The sequence below is a fragment of the Schistosoma haematobium genome, chromosome 4, assembly GCF_000699445.3.
Source record: "Schistosoma haematobium chromosome 4, whole genome shotgun sequence".
In the NCBI taxonomy this organism is placed as follows: Eukaryota; Metazoa; Platyhelminthes; class Trematoda; order Strigeidida; family Schistosomatidae; genus Schistosoma; species Schistosoma haematobium.
In genome coordinates, this window is record NC_067199.1 from 41,466,752 (window position 1) to 41,490,050 (window position 23,299).

General features: G+C 39.9%; 1 protein-coding gene across 2 annotated transcripts; it reads right to left on the reverse strand.

Moving 5' to 3' along the window:
- Positions 1-16,190: 16,190 nt before the first annotated feature.
- Positions 16,191-22,614, reverse strand: ICA1_1 (Islet cell autoantigen 1). 2 transcript variants are annotated; one of them, XM_051216444.1, is made up of 7 exons: positions 22,511-22,614; positions 22,301-22,469; positions 22,198-22,270; positions 22,040-22,163; positions 21,448-21,658; positions 18,339-18,487; positions 16,191-18,302 (listed from the first exon to the last, which is right to left on the reverse strand). In XM_051216444.1, the coding sequence occupies exons 1-7, from the start codon at positions 22,516-22,518 to the stop codon at positions 18,293-18,295; spliced, it is 744 nt and encodes a 247-aa protein (XP_051067034.1). In that variant the 5' UTR covers positions 22,519-22,614; the 3' UTR covers positions 16,191-18,292. The 2 variants fall into 2 exon arrangements, with proteins under 2 accessions (XP_051067034.1, XP_051067035.1); XM_051216445.1 differs by having other exon boundaries at positions 18,186-18,302; positions 22,198-22,469.
- Between the last annotated feature and the right edge of the window lie 685 nt (positions 22,615-23,299).

A 23,299-nucleotide genomic window follows, 5' to 3' on the forward strand; every position in this document is an offset into this window, starting at 1 on the left:
TTTCGGAGGCGCTCATTTATTTCTACTTCTGCCGATCGTCTCTTAATACGATCAACAAGGCTAACATACTCACGCACGTACTGTTACATCCACGTTTTGCTCGTTCCAGTTATTGAAGTAGGGACTATCGATCATCTTGCAAATTACGAACCCAAATTAACAACAGAACCAAGCTCCAATTCAGATACCAAATTTATTCGCAATTCACAAATAATCGACCAAATGTCTTTCTTCAATTTTGTAGGTTCCCGGAGCAAAACTCCCAAATACCAAACAAAAGAGAGCACCAAAATACCAAACCAAAATGTCCGAAATAATGATATAAACAAACAAGTTCAAAAGTTAAGTAAAACAATTACATCCAAAAACACAGTAAATTAATCATGTACAATAAAAGGTTTTAATCCGCCAAAAGTCTTCAGTTCTCCCGTAACACTCCCGACGAAAAGAACCTTAGTTCTTTTCACAGACAAATAAATAGACAACAAGAATCCAAGTATATTCATCACAAACAATCAACAACAAACACTCAATATACCAACAATCTCGTGATCCCTACGACTTACACCAGTACGCCTAGGGATCCGAGTAGCTACATAATATCTACAACTTCTAGACGCAGTTTTCTAATATCTCTTACCAAGATCCCTTCGCTTGTCCACAACTCCATCGGTCTTAACCTATCACTATTAGGTATCACTTTCCTTACCAGACCTAATAACCATTTGTCTTTCTCTAAAAACCCAGTACATGTCATCACGACGTTACTCTCTCCTATGTTCATCGCTGGTTGAGTCTATTTGTGTCTAAGTTGCAACAATGAAACATATTCCTTAGACAAACGTTTCCAAAATATTTGCGCCAACATAAACAACCGCAATATCAACCATCTAACAAAATGCTTCATCCTCCATAAAAGCTCATATACGCTAACGTAAACATGAATATATAATCCCATATAGAGGACCAATGCATTAATTCCTTTATTTACCGCGAACTCTCTATTCTGATTCCAAATCGTAACATTGTTGGACCCTTCTAGTTCTTTTAGAAAATGAATAACCATAACACATGGCTTCAGGCACCATTGCATATTCACACACAAACAACTATTTGAGTCCGCAGAACATAAAGCCCATCTTCCAATCATCATTGGATGCAAAGTTCGTAACGGTGAATTCGTTATCTTCACCTTGTTAATGGTATCAGACGATAACATTTCAATCTCTTTCCGAAATACTATGCGTTGGACATATAGAATTAAATCTAAACAAGCGAAATTTAACTCATCAAATTTAAGCATACCCACCTGTAGAGACAGATCAGTTCTACCAGAACGCATTACCAGTAAATATCGCTTAAATCGGGTTAACCACGCAGCAGCCTTAAGTAATCTAGTCCAATCTGAATAATAATTAATAAGTAGATCAACAGTGGATTTTTCAGCCATTTCATGCGCCGACATTGCCTTCTTTATTTCCAATAGATGGGGGTGAGGACCTTGTACATCAGCGGCAGGCCAACACTCCTTCGGCTTCTTGAGAAAACGTGGACCCTCCTCCCATACCTTGAAATCATCCATGTCAAACTTGACTCCTGTGGATGCAAAGTCTGATATGTTTTCTTTAGAAGGTACGAGCCTCGATTGGTCCACCTTAGTAAGACTGTGAATAGTCGAAATTCGATTTGCTATGAATGTTTTAAACTGGCTTTTCTCATTTCTAATATAGTGTAAGACAATCATGGAATCCGTCCAAAAATTAACCTCTGCAAACTTAATGTCTAATTCTGACTGCAGCTGGTATCCCATGCGAGCTGCTAAAACTGCTGCCGTAAGTTCCAAGTGCGGTATAGTTTGGACCTTCAAGGGGGCTACTCTTGCCTTAGCCGTAACAAGACGAGAACATATTTCAGTGTCAGAAATGTAAGAGCGAACGTGTGCCACTGCACCATATCCAGTTTCCGAGGCATCACTGAAAATATGAAGTTCCAGGAGAGAACGATCTGATTTCGGAAACAATACGCAACGTGGAAAAATAACGTTCTCAACCCTCTGAAATTCACTTAAAATCTCTAACCAACGTTCGCTTTCCTCATTTGGAATCTCTTCGTCCCATCCTAGTCCCAATTTACCTAAACGCTGAAGTAACTGCTTCATGGGAAGTATAAACGGTGCTACCAATCCCAGGGGATCGTAAAGTAAGGCTTCACTTGACAATATACCTCGCCTAGTGAGGGGGCGTTTCGGTATGCGAACTTTAAATTCAAACGAATCAACCATAGTATTCCAAAATAATCCCAACGTGCGTTCCGTAGGAAGTCTTTCAAAGTCAATCTCTCTTACGGCTTCTGCTCTCTCTTCTGGATGAACTGATTCGAGAACTTGTAAACAGTTACTTATCCACTTCGTAAGTCTGAACCCACCTTTTCTGAGGCGAAAGTAGCGCAAAAGGGGGAGGACACGGCTCCAAACGGATGAACTGTTAAACAATATTCCTTAGCCGTTCGTCGTATATCACCGTCTTCCCACCACAATAGACGAAATGCTCCCCTGCCTTGTCTCGGGATCTTTACTTGAACAAACATCTCTTCGATATCAGCAGCTAATGCTACGTTACCTAATCTGAATCGTAGTACACCAATTAAACTATTTATAGTATTCGGTCCTCTCAAAAGCTGGTCATTAAGAGAACAACCTTGATAGACAGCTGCACAATAAAAAACAATTCTCAATTTTCCAGGCTTTTTAGGGTTGTTAACAGGATGATGAGGAATATACCAACAAACAGCATCATAGTCAAATCCCTCTTCACTAGCTTCAATGATGTAGCCCTTACTTAAATGTTTATTCATCACAACTTGATATTTCTCTAAAAGACTGTTATCTTTCATAAACCTATTCCTTAAGCATTCTAGTCTGCATTCAGCTAGTTCCAAATTATTCGGTAGTCTTGGCTTATCATACTTCCATGGTAGACCAACTTGGAAATGACCACCCTCCAATCTAAACGAACTGCTAACTACTTCTAGAGCTTTTTTATCTTCGACAGAATATCCATTACGAAACGTATCTGCATCCTCGAACTCATGATCATATAATCTTTCTAAATCTCGCAAAATATCATTAGTGGAACAATGACACCACTGAACATGATGTAGAGACCTTGATACTCCCTTAGGACCTATAATCATCCAACCAAGATGAGTACGCAGAGCAGACGGATGCTTTCTGTCCCCCAGACGTTGTTCCAGGACCCAATGTGCATCCGGAGCATCACACCCAATCAACATTCCTACAAAATTACTTTGCAACCTCGGAAGGGTTATGTCCTTTAGATGTTTCCACCGTTTCAGTTGGAGTTCGGTTAAAAGTGCTGCATGATCGATCGGAAGTTTCTTGGTCGTGTAAACTTTGTTGATCCTTATAGAACCCCGTTCATTTAATGAAAATACCTCTAAATTTACCTCCAAACATTCACAATTGGTAGTTCCGTTAACAGTCGCCACCTTTATCGAAGTCTCTTTACCTTTGATACCCAACTGATTAAGTAATTCTTCACATACAAGAGAAGCGTCCGAACCACTATCTAGAAGTGCATATGTTTCCAAACATCCTTTGGGACCGTATAGTCTGACTGGAACGATCCCCAAACAAATCTTTGAGGAGTTCCAATCCTTAGCTATGTTCACCACATGGTTATCAATACTATCAATATGCAATAATGAATTATGCCTAACCTTGCAATTCTCAACGTCACACTTGATGCCTGAGTTGCATGTCATAGCTATGTGACCTTTCCTCAAACACAAGTAACATAGACCACGTTTTCTTACCTCCTGCCTCCTTTCTCTTACATTCATTTTTGCTAACCTTGGACAATCTGTCGCCTCATGATCACCTACGCAGATTTCACAACGTGATACCTTGACTGGGTTATTTGGGTCTCGTCTAATTGCATGAAGGCGTGATCTCCTATCAGCCCGGCCTTCAGAATTCCTTTTACCGAACCTTGAGTTACACTGTACTAATCTACCATAACGGGTTCGGGCAATTCTGGCCCTCTCTTCTACAAAGACCACAAATTCTTCAAAGCTCGGCTCCTTCCCATGCATCATGATCTTATCGGCGACTTCCACCCACTTATTCTGCAATTCTAGTGGTAGGCATGAAACTATTACCTCCAAATTAGCCGTAGAATTAACGCCAGACATATATCCCATTTCCTTCAACGTTATACATACATTACGTAACTTAATCGCAAAGTCAGTTAATATGTCAGCTGACCCTCCGACAGGTTTATGGTTTAATAACTCAATAATTAGTTCTCGTGCAACAAGATGTTCTTTACCAAATAAATCATACAAAATTCGTTTAGCCCTATCATAGCCCAAATCACTGGGCAAAGAAACGCAAGATTTAATTGCTGTTCTGGCCTTTCCTTTGCAATAATATAACAAATACGACAACAATTGGCCCTTATCTGACAATTTACTTTCTATAAGGCTATTAAACTGACTAATGAAACATTAATACTGACCCGGTTGCCCATCAAAGTACATCATATGGATCTTAGGTAAAACCATGTTACTAACCATTGTATGTAACGTGTCCTTCAGCTCCCCAACCCAATCGACTTTTGAGATGTTACATACCTCCCCTGAGTGATTATTACACCCAGTATCACAATCCAAATAATTTTCCACTTTAGCATTTATCCCACATTTATCTACGGGTAATCGTTCATCGTCCTCGATGGCCTTGCATTCTAGTTCAGCGATATCAACCTCTTCTTGTAGATCTAACATCTTAAGTTGCCGTTCTAATTCAAGTCTCTTCTCTAAATTCATTTTCCTCAATAATGCTTTATCTAACTTTAATCTAGAAGTACTTAGCTGGCTAGAGGACATATTATTAAGACTAACATCACCACATTTATCATCATTAACATCAGACATACCACAAACAGCTTTGGAAGTTTTGCCATCCATTTCGTCATTTTTCTTCAGCCTTTTGCTACGAGTTTCTATCGTTATCGTTGTTACAAATAATCAATTACCAAAACAAATCTGAATTAATCCAAACAAACCGACCAATAAGACCAGGAATTCGGACCCAAAATATCCAGACAAATCCAAGGTATGAACACAAAACGAATAATTGAAGAACTTTATGTTACATCCACGTTTTGCTCGTTCCAGTTATTGAAGTAGGGACTATCGATCATCTTGCAAATTACGAACCCAAATTAACAACAGAACCAAGCTCCAATTCAGATACCAAATTTATTCGTAATTCACAAATAATCGACCAAATGTCTTTCTTCAATTTTGTAGGTTCCCGGAGCAAAACTCCCAAATACCAAACCAAAGAGAGCACCAAAATACCAAACCAAAATGTCCGAAATAATGATATAAACAAACAAGTTCAAAAACTAAGTAAAACAATTACATCCAAAAACACATTAAATTATTCATGTACAATAAAAGGTTTTAATCCGCCAAAAGTCTTCACTTCTCCCGTAACACGTACATTCCATGAGTTCCCAGGATCAGATTGCTTTCTTCAGCCAAAATACAGGGTAACCTTCAAGAAGCTGTTTTTCTGTGTATTTTCAGAATCCACCAATTGTCCTATTCTATAAGGCTTACAGATGCTAACTCCTGAAACTTTTTCTGGGAGCAGATTGTTTATTAAGGAATTAATGTGGCTGATGTCATTCTCAAATTTAGCTTTTATTTCCTTTTCGGAAGATTGCCCTCAACTTGCGAAAAATGACTGACCTGTCAGCGACGTCTGTCTTAACACGCAGTAGAATTTTAATTCCTGAAGTCTTTTCCTCTCTGCGATCCGATTCCAACTTGGCGTCTGACGCAGAGGTCATGTTTTGTTTTCTCATTTATCTTTTCATGGGTGTGACCGTGAGCAAATAATTTACATTATTTCGTCTCTTGATCACAACATCTACATCGCTCAAACTCTGCTCCACATAGTCTGTTTTGCGTTGACATGTGAGTCCGGAAATAGAACTGTAGATTCATATACTTTACTACTGTCTCTAATTAGTTTCTTCTCTTCCCACTTTTTCTTTTTTCTTATGACAATGCCTACATCGGAATGCTTGTTATCTGTTTCCCTGATGGGGTCCACCTCCATGGTCTCATTCAAATCCAGAGATGGGTTCGTGATAACCCTTGCTATTTCCTTGAAGGCGGAAATCTGCTCATCTACTGTTGCCTGTTTATCTGACGGCAATTTTCTAGCTATTTTCAGTAGCTAAGTCGCCTCTAGAATCCGCAGAGACTTGCAGAATAACATGCTTCGCACAGGCAACGTGATAATGGCTTGTAGCACACGTCGTGATAACACTTATTGCAGTTGTCAAACTGTATTCCATCATTGACAGGGAAATTAATAATATTCAGTATGAAAGTTTTTACTAAACCAAATGTATTCAGTTCTCCTGTAACATATCTTTTGACGTGACAGCTATGAGGCATCTCGTGAATCTGTTTATGCATGTTAACAAATGCGTTAGAGAATGCTATAGGTTACAAAAGTTTGTCGAGATTTTGTTGGTTTGCTATGACTGGACAACATATCACGATTTGAGGAGACAACACACCTACTGCATAGTTTTCCTTGACGTCTATATGACGTATGTTATCTGCAAACTGTGAAACGGGTTCTAATTGACGAATTTTGTGCGGACTATAATTATCATGATTGTGCATCAAGACTTTAGTTAGAGATCTATGGTCAGTAAATATCGTGAAGAAATTGCCCTTCGACATGTATCGGAAGTGTTTAATGGCTAAGTAGACAGATAAAATTTCTCCACCGAAAGTGCTATGTTTCCTTTGTCGTGTCTAGGTTTTTAGAGAAACATGCAGGGGAATGCAATTGTTGGTTAACACGTTGCTGAGGTATGGCACCTACTGCTACATTAGAGGTCCTGGTCATTACTGCTATGGGTGCATCCGCCCTTCACTGGGAAAACAATTCTTATGCACTTAAGGCGCTCTTCAATTGATCAAATATCTAAATTGCTTGTGGTGCCATCATAGATGATCTAGCGCGTCCTCTCGATAAATCAGTCAGCGGTTTCGCTGTGTCATCGCATTTCGGAATAAGACGTTAGTAAAATTTATTCACCTTCAGGAAGGATCGTAGTGTCTTGAATGAATCGGTTATAGGATATTTTGATGGCTCATGTTTTTCCAGGAACTGGTCCGATACCTTAGTTTGTGGAGATATGACTGACAAGTTTATTTTGTGAATAGTTTTTAATATTATTTGTATTTATTTTGTCAATCTTTCACTGTATGTACAGTTATCATTAAATGACTCTACGTGTTGCTTATGTGAATGACCTTGAACACACTTTCCGTTGTGTAACTACATAGCGTGACATATTGTTGCTTGCTAACAAATACATTGCTACACACACAGCCCTCGTTCCATTTTCGTTTGTGATTGAGCTAACTGGAACCTAAATCAAATATTACTTACATTTATAGACTGTGAGTGGGAATATACCATACCTTGCATTGGATTACACTACGTACTGGAGAGTTCATCAACCAGATTGGAATTACCAAGCATTTATAATTGTGGTTTCTTAGTACCAGACCAAAGCCGAACACGCATCAATTCGGTGAACTTAAATAAAGTCCCAACTTTCTATCATATTTGTAATAACTAACTTATATATATTAACATTACTATTGATTTTTATTAATTTTGTTGATACTTTTTGCGTTTATATATCGTCTGGTCCACCACAAGTTATACAGTAGATGAAGCAAGAAGTTGGAAGATTATCTTACAAACACATATTCACCGCTAATCAATACTCTATTAGCTTCTTGAAGAGCACTCTTACAAGAGCTGGATGTTTGCATTCATCTTTGATCGTGGTGAGTGGTCATCTATGGAAGCATATACATGCTGCTAGTTGTATATTACTTGGACAATAAAACTCTAAACGTTGTGTAGCATTCCTTGACCCGAAAAGCACGCAGACATTCCTTGTAGCTCGAAAGAGTAGTAGTAGGTGTTTTAAGAACGTCATCTGGATGAATTAGAATTTGATTATATGGACGGAAGAAATCGAGTTGCAAAATCGCTGTATCAGATAGACCATGAGTAAAGTCATGTCAGAGTGGAAGAGAGTATCTATCTGGTATAGTCCGACTGTTAAGTGCTCTATAGTCGCCCCATGGTCTAAAATGGGAAGAGTGCTTCATGATTATCATACGGAGTGTCGATGCCCACGGACTACCGGAAGGGCTTATGGTGCCTCACTTTATCATCTTGTTGAGTTTGTTCTTTGTGAGAGCAAGACGAGAGGTCTTGGAGGTGCAAACACTTGTGATCCCTCCGTCTTAATGTGGTGTGTGACGGTATCAGTTTGTCACGTTTAAAACTCAGCTGTAGTAACTATGGTGACTGTTCGAGCAAAGTGGTATACTTATCCTTCTCATAGTGACGCTTTATCAATATTTGTATGAAAGTCGCGTCGGATATATTTCTTTTGATTTCACAGTTATCATTGGCAAATGCAAATTTCCGGATTCTAACGTATACGAGAATTTCATGGGATTGCAAGAATTCAATGCCGACTATGGAAACTAAGTCATCGGATGCGACGGAGCTTCAGGAAAAATCGCAATCGTGACCAAAGTATAATTATAGCTGTCTATTCCCACACTTTTTAATTTTTGATCTATTTGTAGCTTGTATTTCTAGTAGGAGGTTAGGTGATTTTTTTCAAGTTTAGTAGTTGGTACTACATTACCCTTAACCTCATTGTCGACTAAAAACTGTGTTCCAGTCCTTTTATCTGTGACATATAGCAAACAACTGTCTTCGGAGTTGTGGCCGGAGACCGGAGTCATCAATCGTCAGCTTTAAGGTTTCTCTACCGTGTTCGTAAAGTTGCAGGAAGAATGCTTTTTTTCGGTTAAATGCCTTAAGTTTCAAGATAACGGCATGTGTCATGTCGGCTGGTGTTAAGACTACGGTGTTTACAGTTCCGGAGTCTTCGTCAACACATGCATCGGGAGGAATATTCCAGAATGGAGGTTGAGCTACCTGATTGGTGTGGATCTTGAGTTTTTGTTGTAACTCGTTAGTGGAGTTTGTGTGTGTTTGTGGTAATAATTGGGTTCTAGTCTGCTCTTAAATTTTGTCGCCTACGTCTCCTTATCTGTCAGAATCGACGTCTACCTCTCAAATTGCTAATATTTGTTGAATTTTTTGACGGAGGCCTCTGAACCACAACTGATATAACACGCGTTCATCTACAAGACAATTCCTCATTTTCCTGTAGAGAGATGTAAGTCTACTAGATCAAGTACAGAGATGAGCAATCAAACAGGTGATATAGCTGAAACACTAATCTTATAAGAACAAATCCCAGCTCCTGGGATTATTCTCGTCGAGCTTTAGGAGAATAGGTGATTTGATAACGAAATACAAAATATTGAATGCGCCAGGCCACCCCAATACGAGCATATTATCAGGACATCATTGCCACGCTCCTCGAGGCAACCCTCGGAAAATTGCACGTGGAAGAGAGAACACCCAGGTCCGTTCTCACTTTTTCTCATTGAGAGTTGCTCATATTTGGGATGCTCTGCCGACTGAACCGACTAAAGCCTCCTCAGTGAAAGGCCCCAATTGGAGACATGACGAACAAATATTCACCCTTGGATTACCATCTCCCTCTTGAATCAGCTGTGCCTGATGTATGTCTCGTAAATTTTATCATCATCACATAATATCAACTAATTTCTACCTTGCTTATTATCATCTCCGTTTTCCCTCTTGCTTTCACACTTCATTCTCCTCATACTGTCTGGACCACAAGTTAATGAAATTATTCGTTTAGTAAGTTCTTGTGACAATCGTCTCCCCCTAACATTTGAGTTCTCACTTCATTATTTCTATAATTACTACCAACAGAATTCCCGTCAGACAGTCTTCTGTCCAGTTTCATCCTCATATTTTGGACGAACCGTTAGCGGATATTATCAGCACTTTGGATCAGGTCTTACAACTACTAAATTGATTCAAAATTTTGTCTCACTGATTCACAGTGGGTATGTCTCCTAGTTAATCTGTGAACAAATGGGCCTCATACCTCTGAGCCAACAGTCCCATCTCATAAAGCACTCCCTAGAACGCTCTGCGTCTCATAACGGATTTCGCCGACAATTATTTTGTAAAATCAATTTAACTAGTAAGACAACTGAGCTATAAACCAACTGGGTCGAATATAGAAGCTATATACAATAAAATGGTTCTCATCATATGGGTCGCCTTGAATTCACACGCTCTGAATTAGATATTATCCATTCGAACATTCCACTCTATTCCTATTGTCCTTTCATTTCTTTCCGTAGATAAACAGATGTCTACATTTCTTCCTATTAGGTCTTCTGGAATAAACTTCATTAGTTCAATACTGTTGCTCGTCGACTTGGTCAGACTAAAACTTAAATGTAGGATTCCCTTCAACTGAGTGCATCACGATCCTGTGGTGGGACAATCACTTGATGAAACATAGCTTCAATATCTGCCGTGAGACCTATTGGCCGTCACTAAAATATAGTGAAGACATCTGCCCGATGATTGACTAAATCTGGTCCAGAATACAAGATTTTATTCAGCGACATATATTGCACTACGTTGTAGAATACGATTTTTATCTCATCAGATTTTTTCGGATATAAGAAAGATGGGGCAGCAAGTGCAAAATCCGGTACCTAATGCGATTCTCTGAAGCCTTTTCGGCGCAGCCTCGTTCAACATATTGCGTCCATACATTTAAATTTTCCTTCTGCAAACTTTTGTCACAGATGACCCGGTTCCCCAAAAAATTTAATCTACTCACTGCTAGTTCTGTATTATTAGGTAGGTTTTCTTAGTGACACCAGGGTAGAGCTATTTGGTAATGCCCGTTTAATACCTGCATAGATTTAGATATAGCGCCCAAGGTTTTACGGCATTTAGATGTGTGCGCACGGTGAATCGGGTCTATTTTAAACCTCACATTATATAATTCGTCTGATCTAGCTCCTCCTCTATACTTAGACGATAGATAATTTGTGATACACACATATTTCGTGGTCTCACTGCAAGGACCAAACGACACCCACCCTAGAGGAGTTTTCATAGCATATGGCTCGTTAGATTTTTTATCTCTCTTTTCTGTTATCTCATGTAAATTGCAGTCTATCAGTACTTTGAAATCCTCATTGGGTTACTGAATAAAATGTACAGACACTTTTATGTATGTATCCATAGAACTCTAACCCTTAAAAAATTTATCTATTTCTTAGCCAATGAAATGCACTTGTCCATCAGGTCACTTCTGATTGCCACCGACTGACATTCTCATTAGGCTGCTTCTGATTGGCTTACTATGTCAAAAGCTCCAAGCATTTTTGAAGAGACCTCCTGATGAGATGTCACCTGTACGGGAAAAATACTCTAGAATCGATTGACATCGAGAAAGATTTATGTGAAAAGGCATTCCTATAAATGTTGAACTAACAAGTCTCAGCTCCATAACAAATTGGATACTAACTCATGATCCGCAAACTGTAGCCCGTAAGCATAAGGTAAGATTGTGGAAATCAGAGATGCGAGTTCAGATATATGTCGCAACAAACCTTACCAGAAGTTTAACACTAACTATGATATATGTGAAACAGATATTTACTAGCGTCTTCATCAGCCGCTAAGTATGATCAAACACCAGAGGGATCATATAATTGTTTATGTTGTGAAAAATATTCTTTTTACTACAGAAAGCAAAATAAACAAAATGTAATTAATTGGTGCTAATATTTACCAAATTAGTAAAACAATGGTGGAAAAAAACATGGAAGCGTTTTTCTGATTGCGTAACATTATAATAACTATCACAGTTAACACCAGAAATTTAAGTTTTCAAAATATAATATGATAAAATTTTCAGAAGGGACAAAAACCAAAGAAGGCATAAATATAATAAATGAATTAACACAGTAACAAAGGAAATACACACATCACATGTGTAACTAATGTGTAATTGGAGGAAAAAAAGCCATATAAGCGAATACATTTTGCCACAACAATATGATGTTCAAGCGTACTTCTAGGCATCCGTGACTTGACCAGCCTTTTTCGATATTGTATCTGGATTACCGATTGGTCCAATATCAGAAAACAGATTTAACCAAGCATCTAGATTTGTGGGCTATTGTAAATTCAAAGTATAAACGAAAACAACACAGTGGTGAAAAGATAATAAAGAATCATAACTAATTATTACCGCAAGACGAATATTAGTAATAACAGTTAAAATGTAACGGTTGAGAAAATCATCAAAATTGACTAACCATATATTATTAAACGAAGCACTAGTCACTGATACCATATAACCATTAGATTTTAAGTAGGAAGATTGATTTCTTGCAAAGTGAACGCTCGACTTATTTAGTAAGAATAGGTCAGATCTGTATAAATTGGACAATAATAATTTAATGGCTTACTGTGTGAACACGTATTTACAATAATATACAGTTAAGCATCTCTAATCATTCTTAAAACGGCCGAGGGTGAGGAGAGATCGCTCTTCCAATTGAAATGCCCACATATGGCCACGTGTATACAGCCACGGCCGCGGTGTTGTTCACGAGACTGTCAATCAGCAGTCAACAAGCAAACTGAAATCGACCCAATCTATCAACCAATCGGGAAAGTTATGGACAAACATGGGACAAAAAATTAAACCAATCGGATATACAACCAAAACAAAGAAGTGAACAATGACAGGTTTAAGGTCAACAATAACCAATCAACATCGAGGTCCATAGGACAAATTGTGAACCATATGTGGAGAAATCCGAACACCACTTCTATCTGAAGTTTGTGCTGATGATGTCGTTCAGAAGAATGATGAAAGCTCTACGACTAAACTATCCAGCTCAGAGAACAAGACTCCATCAAAATCTGGTGTTGATTGAGTCTAGTATCTATATATTAGTATAGAGTATTGATGAGGAAGCAATTAGAAAGAAATACTTCTTAATTCAACTTGTGTTTTAAATATACACAGATGTCATCTTTCACCTTCAGTTGGACAAAAACTGGGGCAAGATAAATGCCATGTCATTTCGCCAAAAAGCTAATGAGTAAATAAGCTACTCGAAAAAGACATGTAATCAGTAGGTACCAAACAACAAAAGACTTTATGTATAGTTTATTATCGCTACGCTATGATACACGAGATGGTTCAGTCGTGAACCAGGTTGCCTCAAAAGTTGTTAAAAGTGTGTGGGTGGATTTCATTTGCCTAGGACTCAGTATCTAAGTGGATACCGCGATGGCGTTTGAAGCGAACGATACTGAGTTCAAGTCCCGGAGTGGACATCAACTCTGGGATGTAGGAACATCCAAACGACGGGACCCAAATAGGATGAAACGTGAGTTCTGGATTCCACTGCTAGCCACCGTCCTAGCCCCCAAATGCCCTGGTACGTCCGAGAGTGGGGTGGGCCCGCCCACCCTCTCGGAATGCTCTCACACGGCCACGCGTATACAACCACTCCCAGGGAAGTCGTACTCACTGCTTTATCGCGGCGGGAAGTGTCGGGAGGACGAAAAGCGAATATTCGGAGCTTTAGCCGGGTCGGTAGACACGGAGAGTTGGGAAACCCTGATTCCAAACCAATGGTGCACATGGGCTCCAGGATATTAAGGGAACAAATGGTGTATGAACCAATTGTTGGTCACCGGCTACCATGGGACTGCATCTTCTGACGTTGCTCCACTGCCTTGCGGATTAAACCTTTAGGTCAAAGGCTCGGGGTGTGGCCCCTTATGAAAACCACCTCTTCCGGTCTAGGAACCCGGGCAGTATCACAGGCCACACACAATTACAATAAAAATGATGATATTTACTGAAATTCTATTCTCGCTTCGACTTACAGTCAAACAACTCACATTATTACTATTTACTACGTCATTTATTCACTCTCGTTTATTCCCACTTGATATATCCTTATTTTTCGACTTGTACAGCAACCCGCCTATGGTGGAAACTCTGTTCTATCTAAACGATCTTGATTCACTGCCTGGTCGAAACTTGAATGCTTCCACCGAATAAGAATACTGAAACAATTTTTCTGAAACCACGTGCACCATTCAAACAGGCTGCTTTCAACGTTCGCACACTTATGCAGGTCGGACAACAGATAGGGCTGGCTATGTCTTTAGAAAGTCTTAGTATCGACGTTTGATGTCTATTCGATACCCGTATTCAAGACTGGTGAAGTACTACAAATTCACTCTCCATCTGTCGCTTTAAAAGGCTTGTTTTACGTGCGCTTATCCACAGATCCTGTGGCATCTTCGTCTGGTCTCGCTAGCGTTGGTGTCGCACTAAGCGCTAGAGCTGAGGGAGAACTAATCGATTGAATCCCCATTAACAGTCGGTTATGTGCTGTTAGATTAGAGAGTTCCATCAAAGAAGAAATCGGCGTGAGAAACCATGTATTTTCGTCATCTCCGCAATGCCCCGACAGATTGCAGCCCGGATGCAATCAAGGATGGATTCTACCACCAATTGTCTGTTCTTCTCCAGAAAGTGCGTTCAACAGATATTGTAGTACTAGCCTGAGACTTGAATGCTCAGGTCGGACGTCTAGGCACAGAAGAGAGTCGTTTAGGTCGCCGATGGAGACTTGTTGGTCGCAGGACATATAACAGGGATCGTCTACTGCAAGTGTGCACAGACCATAATCTGTTTCTGGTTAGCACTAACCTTCGGCACAGTCATCGCCGATGTGCCACCTGGCGTCCTCCCTCTGCATCTCAAGCCTGGACTCAGATTGATCACATCGCGACCAGCTACCGCTGGCGTGGTTGTGTACAAGACTGCCGCTTCTTTTGCAGTACCTATCTGGACTCTGATCATGCCCTGGTCTGTGCCAATCTTACCTTACTTTTCAGTGGCCAACGAAGTGACCAGTACCAAAGGATTGGTGTCAGCAAGTTGATTGCAACTTCTGTTGCTAGTAAGTATCGAACCGAGCTAGCTTCTAGGCTAGCCACCATTCCACCGAAAAGTATAGATGAGCATTGGTTGCAATTGCATGACGCCATGAAAATGGCGAGTACAGTCAGCTGTGAGATCGCGAAACGCCCCGCTTATAAGCACTGGGTTTCTGCAGGTTCCTTATAACTCATTGAAGCCCGTCGGTCTACTCCGGGTAACCGTGAGTTTGACCACAAACGAAGGATGTTACGTAATGAGATTAGGCAAAGCTTGCGTAAGGACCGAGAAGCCTGGTTGTCGGAGCGTGCTAATGAGTTGGAAGCAGCAGCTGCATCTGGTAACTACTGGAAGCTCTTCCAACTCATCCGAGCCACTGGCAGCAAGAAGTCTGGTGTGAGCTAAACAATCTGTGAGGATGACGGGATGCCAATCACTAACATCCATCGACGTCTTGGACGATGGTAAGAATTCTTCGAAGGGCACTTCAACTGGCCCGCTGCCTCGGAAACATCGATGACTCATGGAATGAGTCGATAGTTGTCCCTATCTTTAAAAAAGGTTCACGTCGTTCCTGTAACAACTATCGGGGGATAAGTCTACTTCCGATTGCGTCCAAGCTATTGGCTTCCGTCATACTTCGTAGGTTGTTCACAACCCGGGGAAGATTGACTCGCGAGGAGCAGGCTGGGTTTCGTTCTGGTCGAGGATGTATTGATCATATCTTCACCCTCCGCCAAATGTTAGAACACCGTCATACTTATCAAAGGCCAACAATCGTAGTGTTTCATGACATCAAGGCTGCTTTCGATTCGTTGGACGGGATTGTTTTCTGGGATTGTCTATTGAAGAAGGGTGTGCCTGAGAAGTTTATTAACATCCTAAAAGCCCTATATACAAACACCTCAGGTAGAGTGAGGGCATAAAACCACCTTCCTCCATTGTTCCATTCAAGCAGTGGGGTTAGACAGGGTTGCCCAATCTCACCATTCCTCTTCAACTTTGCCATCGACGACATTCTGGAAACAGCTCTGATGGATGTAAGTAATGGTGGTGTGGATCTGTTGCCTGGAGAAAGACTTCTCGACCTTGAGTATGCGGATGATATTGTCTTACTGTGCGATAATGCCCAAGCCATGAAATCCGCACTTAATCAGTTGGCAATCTTTGTCCGTAGGTACGGTATGTGCTTTGCACCTTCGAAGTGCAAAGTACTTCTACAAGACTGGCAAAACTCTAATCCTGTACTCACTCTGGATGGAAAGCAGATAGAAGTGGTCGAGAAGTTCGTGTATCTGGGTAGCTGCATAAGTGCTGGTGGAGGTGTGAGTGATGAGATCAATGCACGTATACTGAAAGCCAGAGCGGCTTATGCCAATATGGGTCATCTTTGGCGCCTATGTGATGTCAGCCTGGCTGTAAAGGGTCAGATCTACAACACGCCGGTGAAAGCAGTTTTGTTCTATATTTATGAGGATGTCAGACGACTCTCTGTGTTCGATCATCGCTGTCTCCGAAGGATTGCTGACATTCAGTGGCAACACCATGTTAGTAATGCAGAGGTTCGGCATCATGTATTCGGGCACAGAGACGATCATGCAATTGGTGTCACCATCTTGAAACACCGACTTCGGTGGCTTGGACATGTTCTACGAATGTCGTCCCAAAGAATTCCACGTCGTACATTATTTGCCGACTCTGGGACTGGTTGGAAACAGGGGAGAGGTGGTCAGTGTATGACATGGTGTCGTGGTATGAAAGAAAGCTGCAAAGGGCTGGCTTCTGTCGGTCCTTCACGACTCCGTGGCTGAGGTCCGAGAGATGGTGCAAAACAGTGACTAGAGACGTTATCAGATATGGTTCAGAATAAAAGCCAGTGATCCTGCTGTAACCTTCTTTTACTTTCTTCATAAAAATAGGGTTGTTTCTTCCTTAACTGAAAGATTTCTTCTGGTTGAACCTTCCCATTTCCCCATTATTATTACTATCATTATTATTGTAATTATTATTATTACACTACTTTACACTAATCTGGTTGTTAATGTTCTTTTTTTTCTCTTCCCATTCTCATTTTTTGTGTGACGCATAAATATTTTGTGCTCTCTTGTACCAATATTTGTGTTCAAATAAGTAAATAAATAATTCATTTGCTAGTCACCTACACCTTGGAAGGATACTTTATGAAGTAACTGAAAATGGAAGTGAATCAGTAGAAGTATTGGCGAATCAAGAAGTGGACACAGAGCCTAGAAAACAACCACTTGACACCAATCACACGTTCCTTTTGTGGGAAGTTCTTGGTGTATTACCTCCATACCCTAAAGGCCTTACCACTGGTGACAAAAATCTGTAGGTGTCCTGTTTTTAGGACTAGCCTCGTCTAACGTCTCTTTCAGTTGTAGGAAGGTATTATTGCTGTAGGTGTTGGTTCTTTGGGGGAAACAGCATACTGCCGTCACAGCCCTGTACAGTCAGTAGTGTGACCCCACCCTCAGATCTTAAGTTTGTGCTTTTAACTTCATTGTTCTCTAACTGAGCTGCCCACCACGGTAGGACCTAAAAGAAAGTGTTCTAGCTAATATAGATCGATTGGGTCATTACGACAGCTGAGTCTGGCAACCACGTGAAGGCAACAGGTACGGATGGGCGAGGTTGATAACGTAAAGATTATGTGCTTATGGTGGTGAGGTTACAGCTGAGTTGTAAAATATGTTTGAAGCAACTATTATATACAGTTAACGACACTCATTTTCAAAGTGAGACGAAGGGAGCTGAAATGGCATGAAATCGTTAATTGTTGATACGAGTTATATTTCACATATTCTAGTATCTCTTTCAAGAACATTACTATAGTAAACAAAAGATCTTGAGTTAAACCGCTGAACTGAACTAAATGTATCTAATGGAGTTACAGCCTTCTGAATATGGTCATTTATTCTTAAAACTACATACACAAAATTAATGAGAACCCAAAAGTATCCAATTGCAAAGAATTCTTTGGGGGTATAAGGACATAAAACCCATCCAGGTACTTGAAAATCATATATGTGTCAGGAGTAGAACTAGCGAGTTGAAAGATCATCTAGAACAGAAAATTTGTTGAATAGCATGGAACAACATACGCACATAATGAAGTTTAAGGTAACGCAATCAGGTATTTTTCTGGAATTACTTTCAAGATAAAAGATATGCCACGTAGTATTCTCAAATTTTGTGTAAATTCCATTTAAACAAGAATTCTGAACTCAGAAAGAGCTTCACGTTCACTTATTAAGAAAAAATAAAACTTACTGAGACGTTTTTTCAAGAAAAGTCAACAAAGTATTCTGATAGCCGACAAGTACATGACTCAGCATATTACATCGACTGGCTGCTAACAGATCTATTTTTTGCATACTGTCCACTTTTAGGCGATCGAATGATGCTTTTGCTTTACGAACCTAAATGATAAAAATGATGAACAATGGGCTTATTATCGATAAGCTTAAAAAGTAAACAACTTAAAGAAGAATAAAATCAATAAGAACATCGTTGGTTTATATTAAATGGGGACTGATTTACCTGAATTTCCGATCACTAAGTCTGACACAAAAAGATATTGGCTCATAGGAAGCGTGACTTCCTTTTATGTTACGGGTTAGGTTTAATCGGTTAGTGCTGATAAGTAAGAAATATTGACTCACAACTACCTTCAACATAGTACACAATGATATCGAGTTACTTGGGTTACTGGCTATATCACATTTTTTAACTGACCACTACAACGCGATATAACAGCGTGAATGTGTTTACAACTTGATGAACCTTTTGAGTGCTATTAAATCTTTTGGAGTTTCTAATAAGTTGTTTTGTAATGGTGGAGTAGATTTGTGACTCATGTAGATGATTTATGTGGAGTTTTGTTCTCTGAGCTGGATGGTTTGGTCGTGGAGCTTTCATCGTTACTCTGAACGACATCATCAGCACAAACTTCGGGTAGAAGTGGTGTTCAAATTTTTCCACATATGACTCACAGCTTAACCTGTCGACCTCGATGTTGATTGGTTATTGTTGACCTTTAACCTGCCATTGTCTTCTTTATTTTGATTGTGTCCCCATTGATTTGATTCTTGGTCCCATATCTGTTCATGATTTCTCTGACTGGTTGATAAATTGGATCGATTTCAATGTGTTTGTTGACTACTGATTGACTTGAGTGACTAGCTTCTAAAAATTCTTAGGTGCTTTTAGTATTTCCTATCCAAGATCTCAACATTTTCCCAGTCGATTATATTCACGGTTGTCCACATGAATTGATATAAGCGAGTTGACCACTAAATGATATCCGTGTAGACGAAGATGAGGAGGACGTCCACTTTGTCCGATGTGGTGTTTTTCGCAGTTAGAACAATTTATTTTGTAGATGATATCCGGTTTGTATTCTATTGTCATTTCGTCGTTTGGTTGAATAAAGAATAAAAGCCGAAAATCATCTACCATCTAAACTGTTCCAACTATGAAAAACACTAAACTGGACAAAGTGGTAGGCTGACGAATTTCAGAAATATTGTTTTTCGTATACACCACTGACATATTGTACAACGTGCTAAACATAAAATAAACTGGACAGATATAAGGAAGATATATATCACAATTTCTGGCTCAGAGTAGATAATGGTAATGATCATCTTTAATTACTGAGCAGAAAAAACGACTATATGGCGAGACGAAAAGCTAAATTGTATTAAATCTAATATTCTGATAATTACACTGGTGAGTAAAACTGATGATGGAGCTTTTGTTATTTATCCAACAACTAATGTAATAACAAATCCTAATGACAAGGAAATTTGATTAATTATATAGTATTCATAACTGCTGTGATAATCGAAAATTTTGAACGACTGGGAATAGGTTAGGGAAGGTATCAATGACTTTATCCGTGAGACGAAATAGTAATATGAATAAGTATTAGTACAATAAAGAAAAGAGAATGTATAGGAAAAATCCTTCGAAGAGTTGGATGAAGATACAACAGGAAATCATTCCGAAACTCAATATGAACCATCCCTGAAGTTTGAGGAACTAGGGACCTGTTTCGGAGTGGGGGTCCGGGCAGTGTCCTACCACATACAAAAATATGATAATGGACAGTTATGGAAATGTCCTGTTCGTTATGCCTATTTGTCTAATCACGTAATATGCAGTTTATTAGAAATGAATTTATTTCACATTGTTTCAACTCCCTGTCTCCCCATATTTCTGTTCTGTTTACTTCTATACTTCGACTCAACTAGTAGTTCATCCTTGTCGAAAGTCCTGTCTTATCTAAACTATCACAAACTGATGAACAGTCGATCTTATGGATTATATCAGGATATACAAACTCTGACACAGCTTTCTGAAGCTACGAGCCTAAATTAGAACTATCGCCGACTTTCGTGCTTGGATGCAAGTCGGACAACAGACAGATTGATCCATCATTGGAAAAGCTTACTATCGACGTATACTATGAGTCTGAGGCTCACATTTAAGACCGGTGATGCCAGAAACTCCTCTCCTGTAAATGAATTTGAAATGTTTGTTCTATATCCCTCTAACCTGGAGACCTTGTAGCACTACCGTCTAGTGTCGCACTGAACGCCAGAGAAGAGGCAGCGCTAGTCGACTGAATCCCTGATAACAATCGTTTATGTACCGTTAGGTCAGAAGGCTGAATTGGAGTGAGAAATCGATGGAAAAACGGAGTACCTCTCCCTGCTCCCCAAATCCCCTGGTACAGCCGAGAGTGAGGAGAGTGCGCTCACTCCCTCGGAATGCTTTCACATGACCACGCGTATACAACCACTCCAAGGGAAGTCCTACTCACTGCCTTATCGCGGCGAGGAGTGTTGTTTACGAAATTGAGAGGACGAAAAGCGAATATTCAGAGCTTTAACCGAGTTGATGGACATGGAGAGTCCTCCTAAGGGAGTTGGAAAACCCTGATTCCAAACCAATGGTGCACATGAGCCCCAGTATCCTGAGGGAACAAATGGCGTATGAACCAATAGTTGGTCACTGGCTACCATGGGACTGCATCTTCCGACGTTGCTCCACTGCCTTGTGAATCCGACCTTTAGGCCGAATGCTCCAGTTGTGGCTCCCTAAGAAAGCCACATGCTTCGGTTTGGACACCCGAGCAGTGTCGCAGCCCTCACACAAATCAAATGAGATTTGTGTGGCGCATATGTATTTGGTGCCTCCTTGTACCAATGTTTGTGCTTAAATAAATAAATAAAAACGTCCATATTAAACAATTCAACGACTGTTTTATTAACCATTATCATTTTTGCCCAATTATCTGATAAAATCTGACTAAATCAAGTCAACGTTTAAATGGTGCATACCGAATTATTCAGAATATCTATATATGAATTACCTGTGCTTGAACGCACCGAAACTTCTCCAATTGTTTGTATGTATCTGGGTCCAACTCTTCGCTTACGTTTTTCATCCATAACAATGCACCTCGATATTCTGTGCGACCTTGTTCCATAATTTTAACTGTATTTGTTGTATCACTGATTGCCTGTTGTCTGAATGTTTTGACTTCTTGATGAACACGATCAAGTGGACTGAGTAAAGTAAGTCTATTTAAAGCAAAAATTCAGAAAACGATACAGATTGACAAAAACAAGAATCACGACTCCAATGTGGTGTACACGTTTATATGGAAACAGATATAGACTCGATTTGCTTCACTGTACATCTAAATGGACGTACAGACAACCACATATGTGGTTCTTCACAGCACATTATTTTGCTAGAAGTAACGGATCACATCCCTTTTTTCTTACATTGTCTCAGGGTTGCCCTGATGCTCGTGGTTATGTAACAAGGGTGCTAAACAATAACAGTACGTCAATCATAATGTTGTGTACTCAGGCAATCGTAAGTTGGTTGGTTAGATGTAATGATTAATGAAGCCGTAGTGAGTCCAAATGCGTATAACAGAAAAAATGCAGTTTTACCTTTGTTGTGCTGAGCTACTTAACGCCTTTCCGACAGCAGACATAATCTTCCCAGCTTGTGTTTTATCTTCTAAACTATATTGTTTTAGAAATCGTCCCATTTCATTTTCAGCCTGAGACAGATCTGAACAGTCGTCAGGGTAATAATGAAAACTTACAGCACAACGTTCTCTGATAACGTGCCAACACATTGTCAAGATCTCGACATGTCAACTGAACAGATTTTAACAGCTGAAGGAGTGATAAATAGGGTGTTTTTACCTCCAACTTTGCGTCGAGATCGGAGTCGGAAGCTACAATATTTTCGTCTTGCTTTCGACGCAGTTTCTTTATAACTGCTTGTTTGGTAGTCCAGTAAGCATTTTTCAGTCTGTGAGATGTTGAATCATTTGTTCTTTGAATATACCGCTCGCAGCTGGGGTTGTAATAACTAATTCGTAATCAGTAATAGACAACCACCAACCAACATACCTTGTCATCGCCAACGCAACGCGTTTCTGAAATTACGCGGATGCTAACTCGTCAGTCCAATACCCAATAGCTTTGTCATGGTTTTGTATTAAACGAATGATTTCTTTGCTCTCTCGCCTTGTTTTTTTCGGTACGGTGCCGGATGAAAGACACGGTGAGCGCTCAACTTCGAAATACTCAACATCCATTGTCCGGATACCATCAGTAACAGTGGGAGAGAACAAACCAACTTCCAGTTGAAGAGAAGATTTGGTGGGTGGTCCGTGCTCCTCCGTGTAAGTAAGTGTGGAAAATTTGGAGATAGACAAAACGTTTTTCAAAGTTCCAAGTCGTTTACTACTAAAACACTGGATGATAGTGGGTCAAAACCAGTTGAGTTGGACAAAAGGATGGATTCGCTATCATTCATTGCCACCTGAAGCAGTGACTCAAATTCGACGCAAATATTAATTTCCAAAACAGGCTAATCCCACTCACTTATTGTTGATAATTGTACTTACTTACTTACTTACGTCCGTTACTCCTAATAGAGCATAGGCCGCCGACCAGCATTCTCCAACCCACTCTGTTCTGAGCCTTCCTTTCTAGTTCCGTCCAATTCTTGTTTATTTTTCTCATGTCTATCTCCATTTCTCGACGTAATGTGTTCTTTGGTCTTCCTCTTTTCCTTTGGCCTTGATGATTCCATGTGGGAGCTTGTCTTGTGATACAGTTGGATGCTTTCCTCATTGTGTGTCCTATCCACTTCCAGCGCTTCTTCCTGATTTCTTCCTCCACTGAGATCTGATT

Bases quoted from the DNA above. Each gene is read 5' to 3' on its own strand.
- ICA1_1 (XM_051216445.1), bottom strand. The intron at 22,164-22,197 runs GTAAGTTTTCAT...ACGACTGTTCAG, and splicing joins TTATCAGAGAACGTTGTGCT to ATCTGTCTCAGGCTGAAAAT. The intron at 18,488-21,447 runs GTAATTCATATA...TTTATCATTTAG, and splicing joins TTCGGTGCGTTCAAGCACAG to GTTCGTAAAGCAAAAGCATC.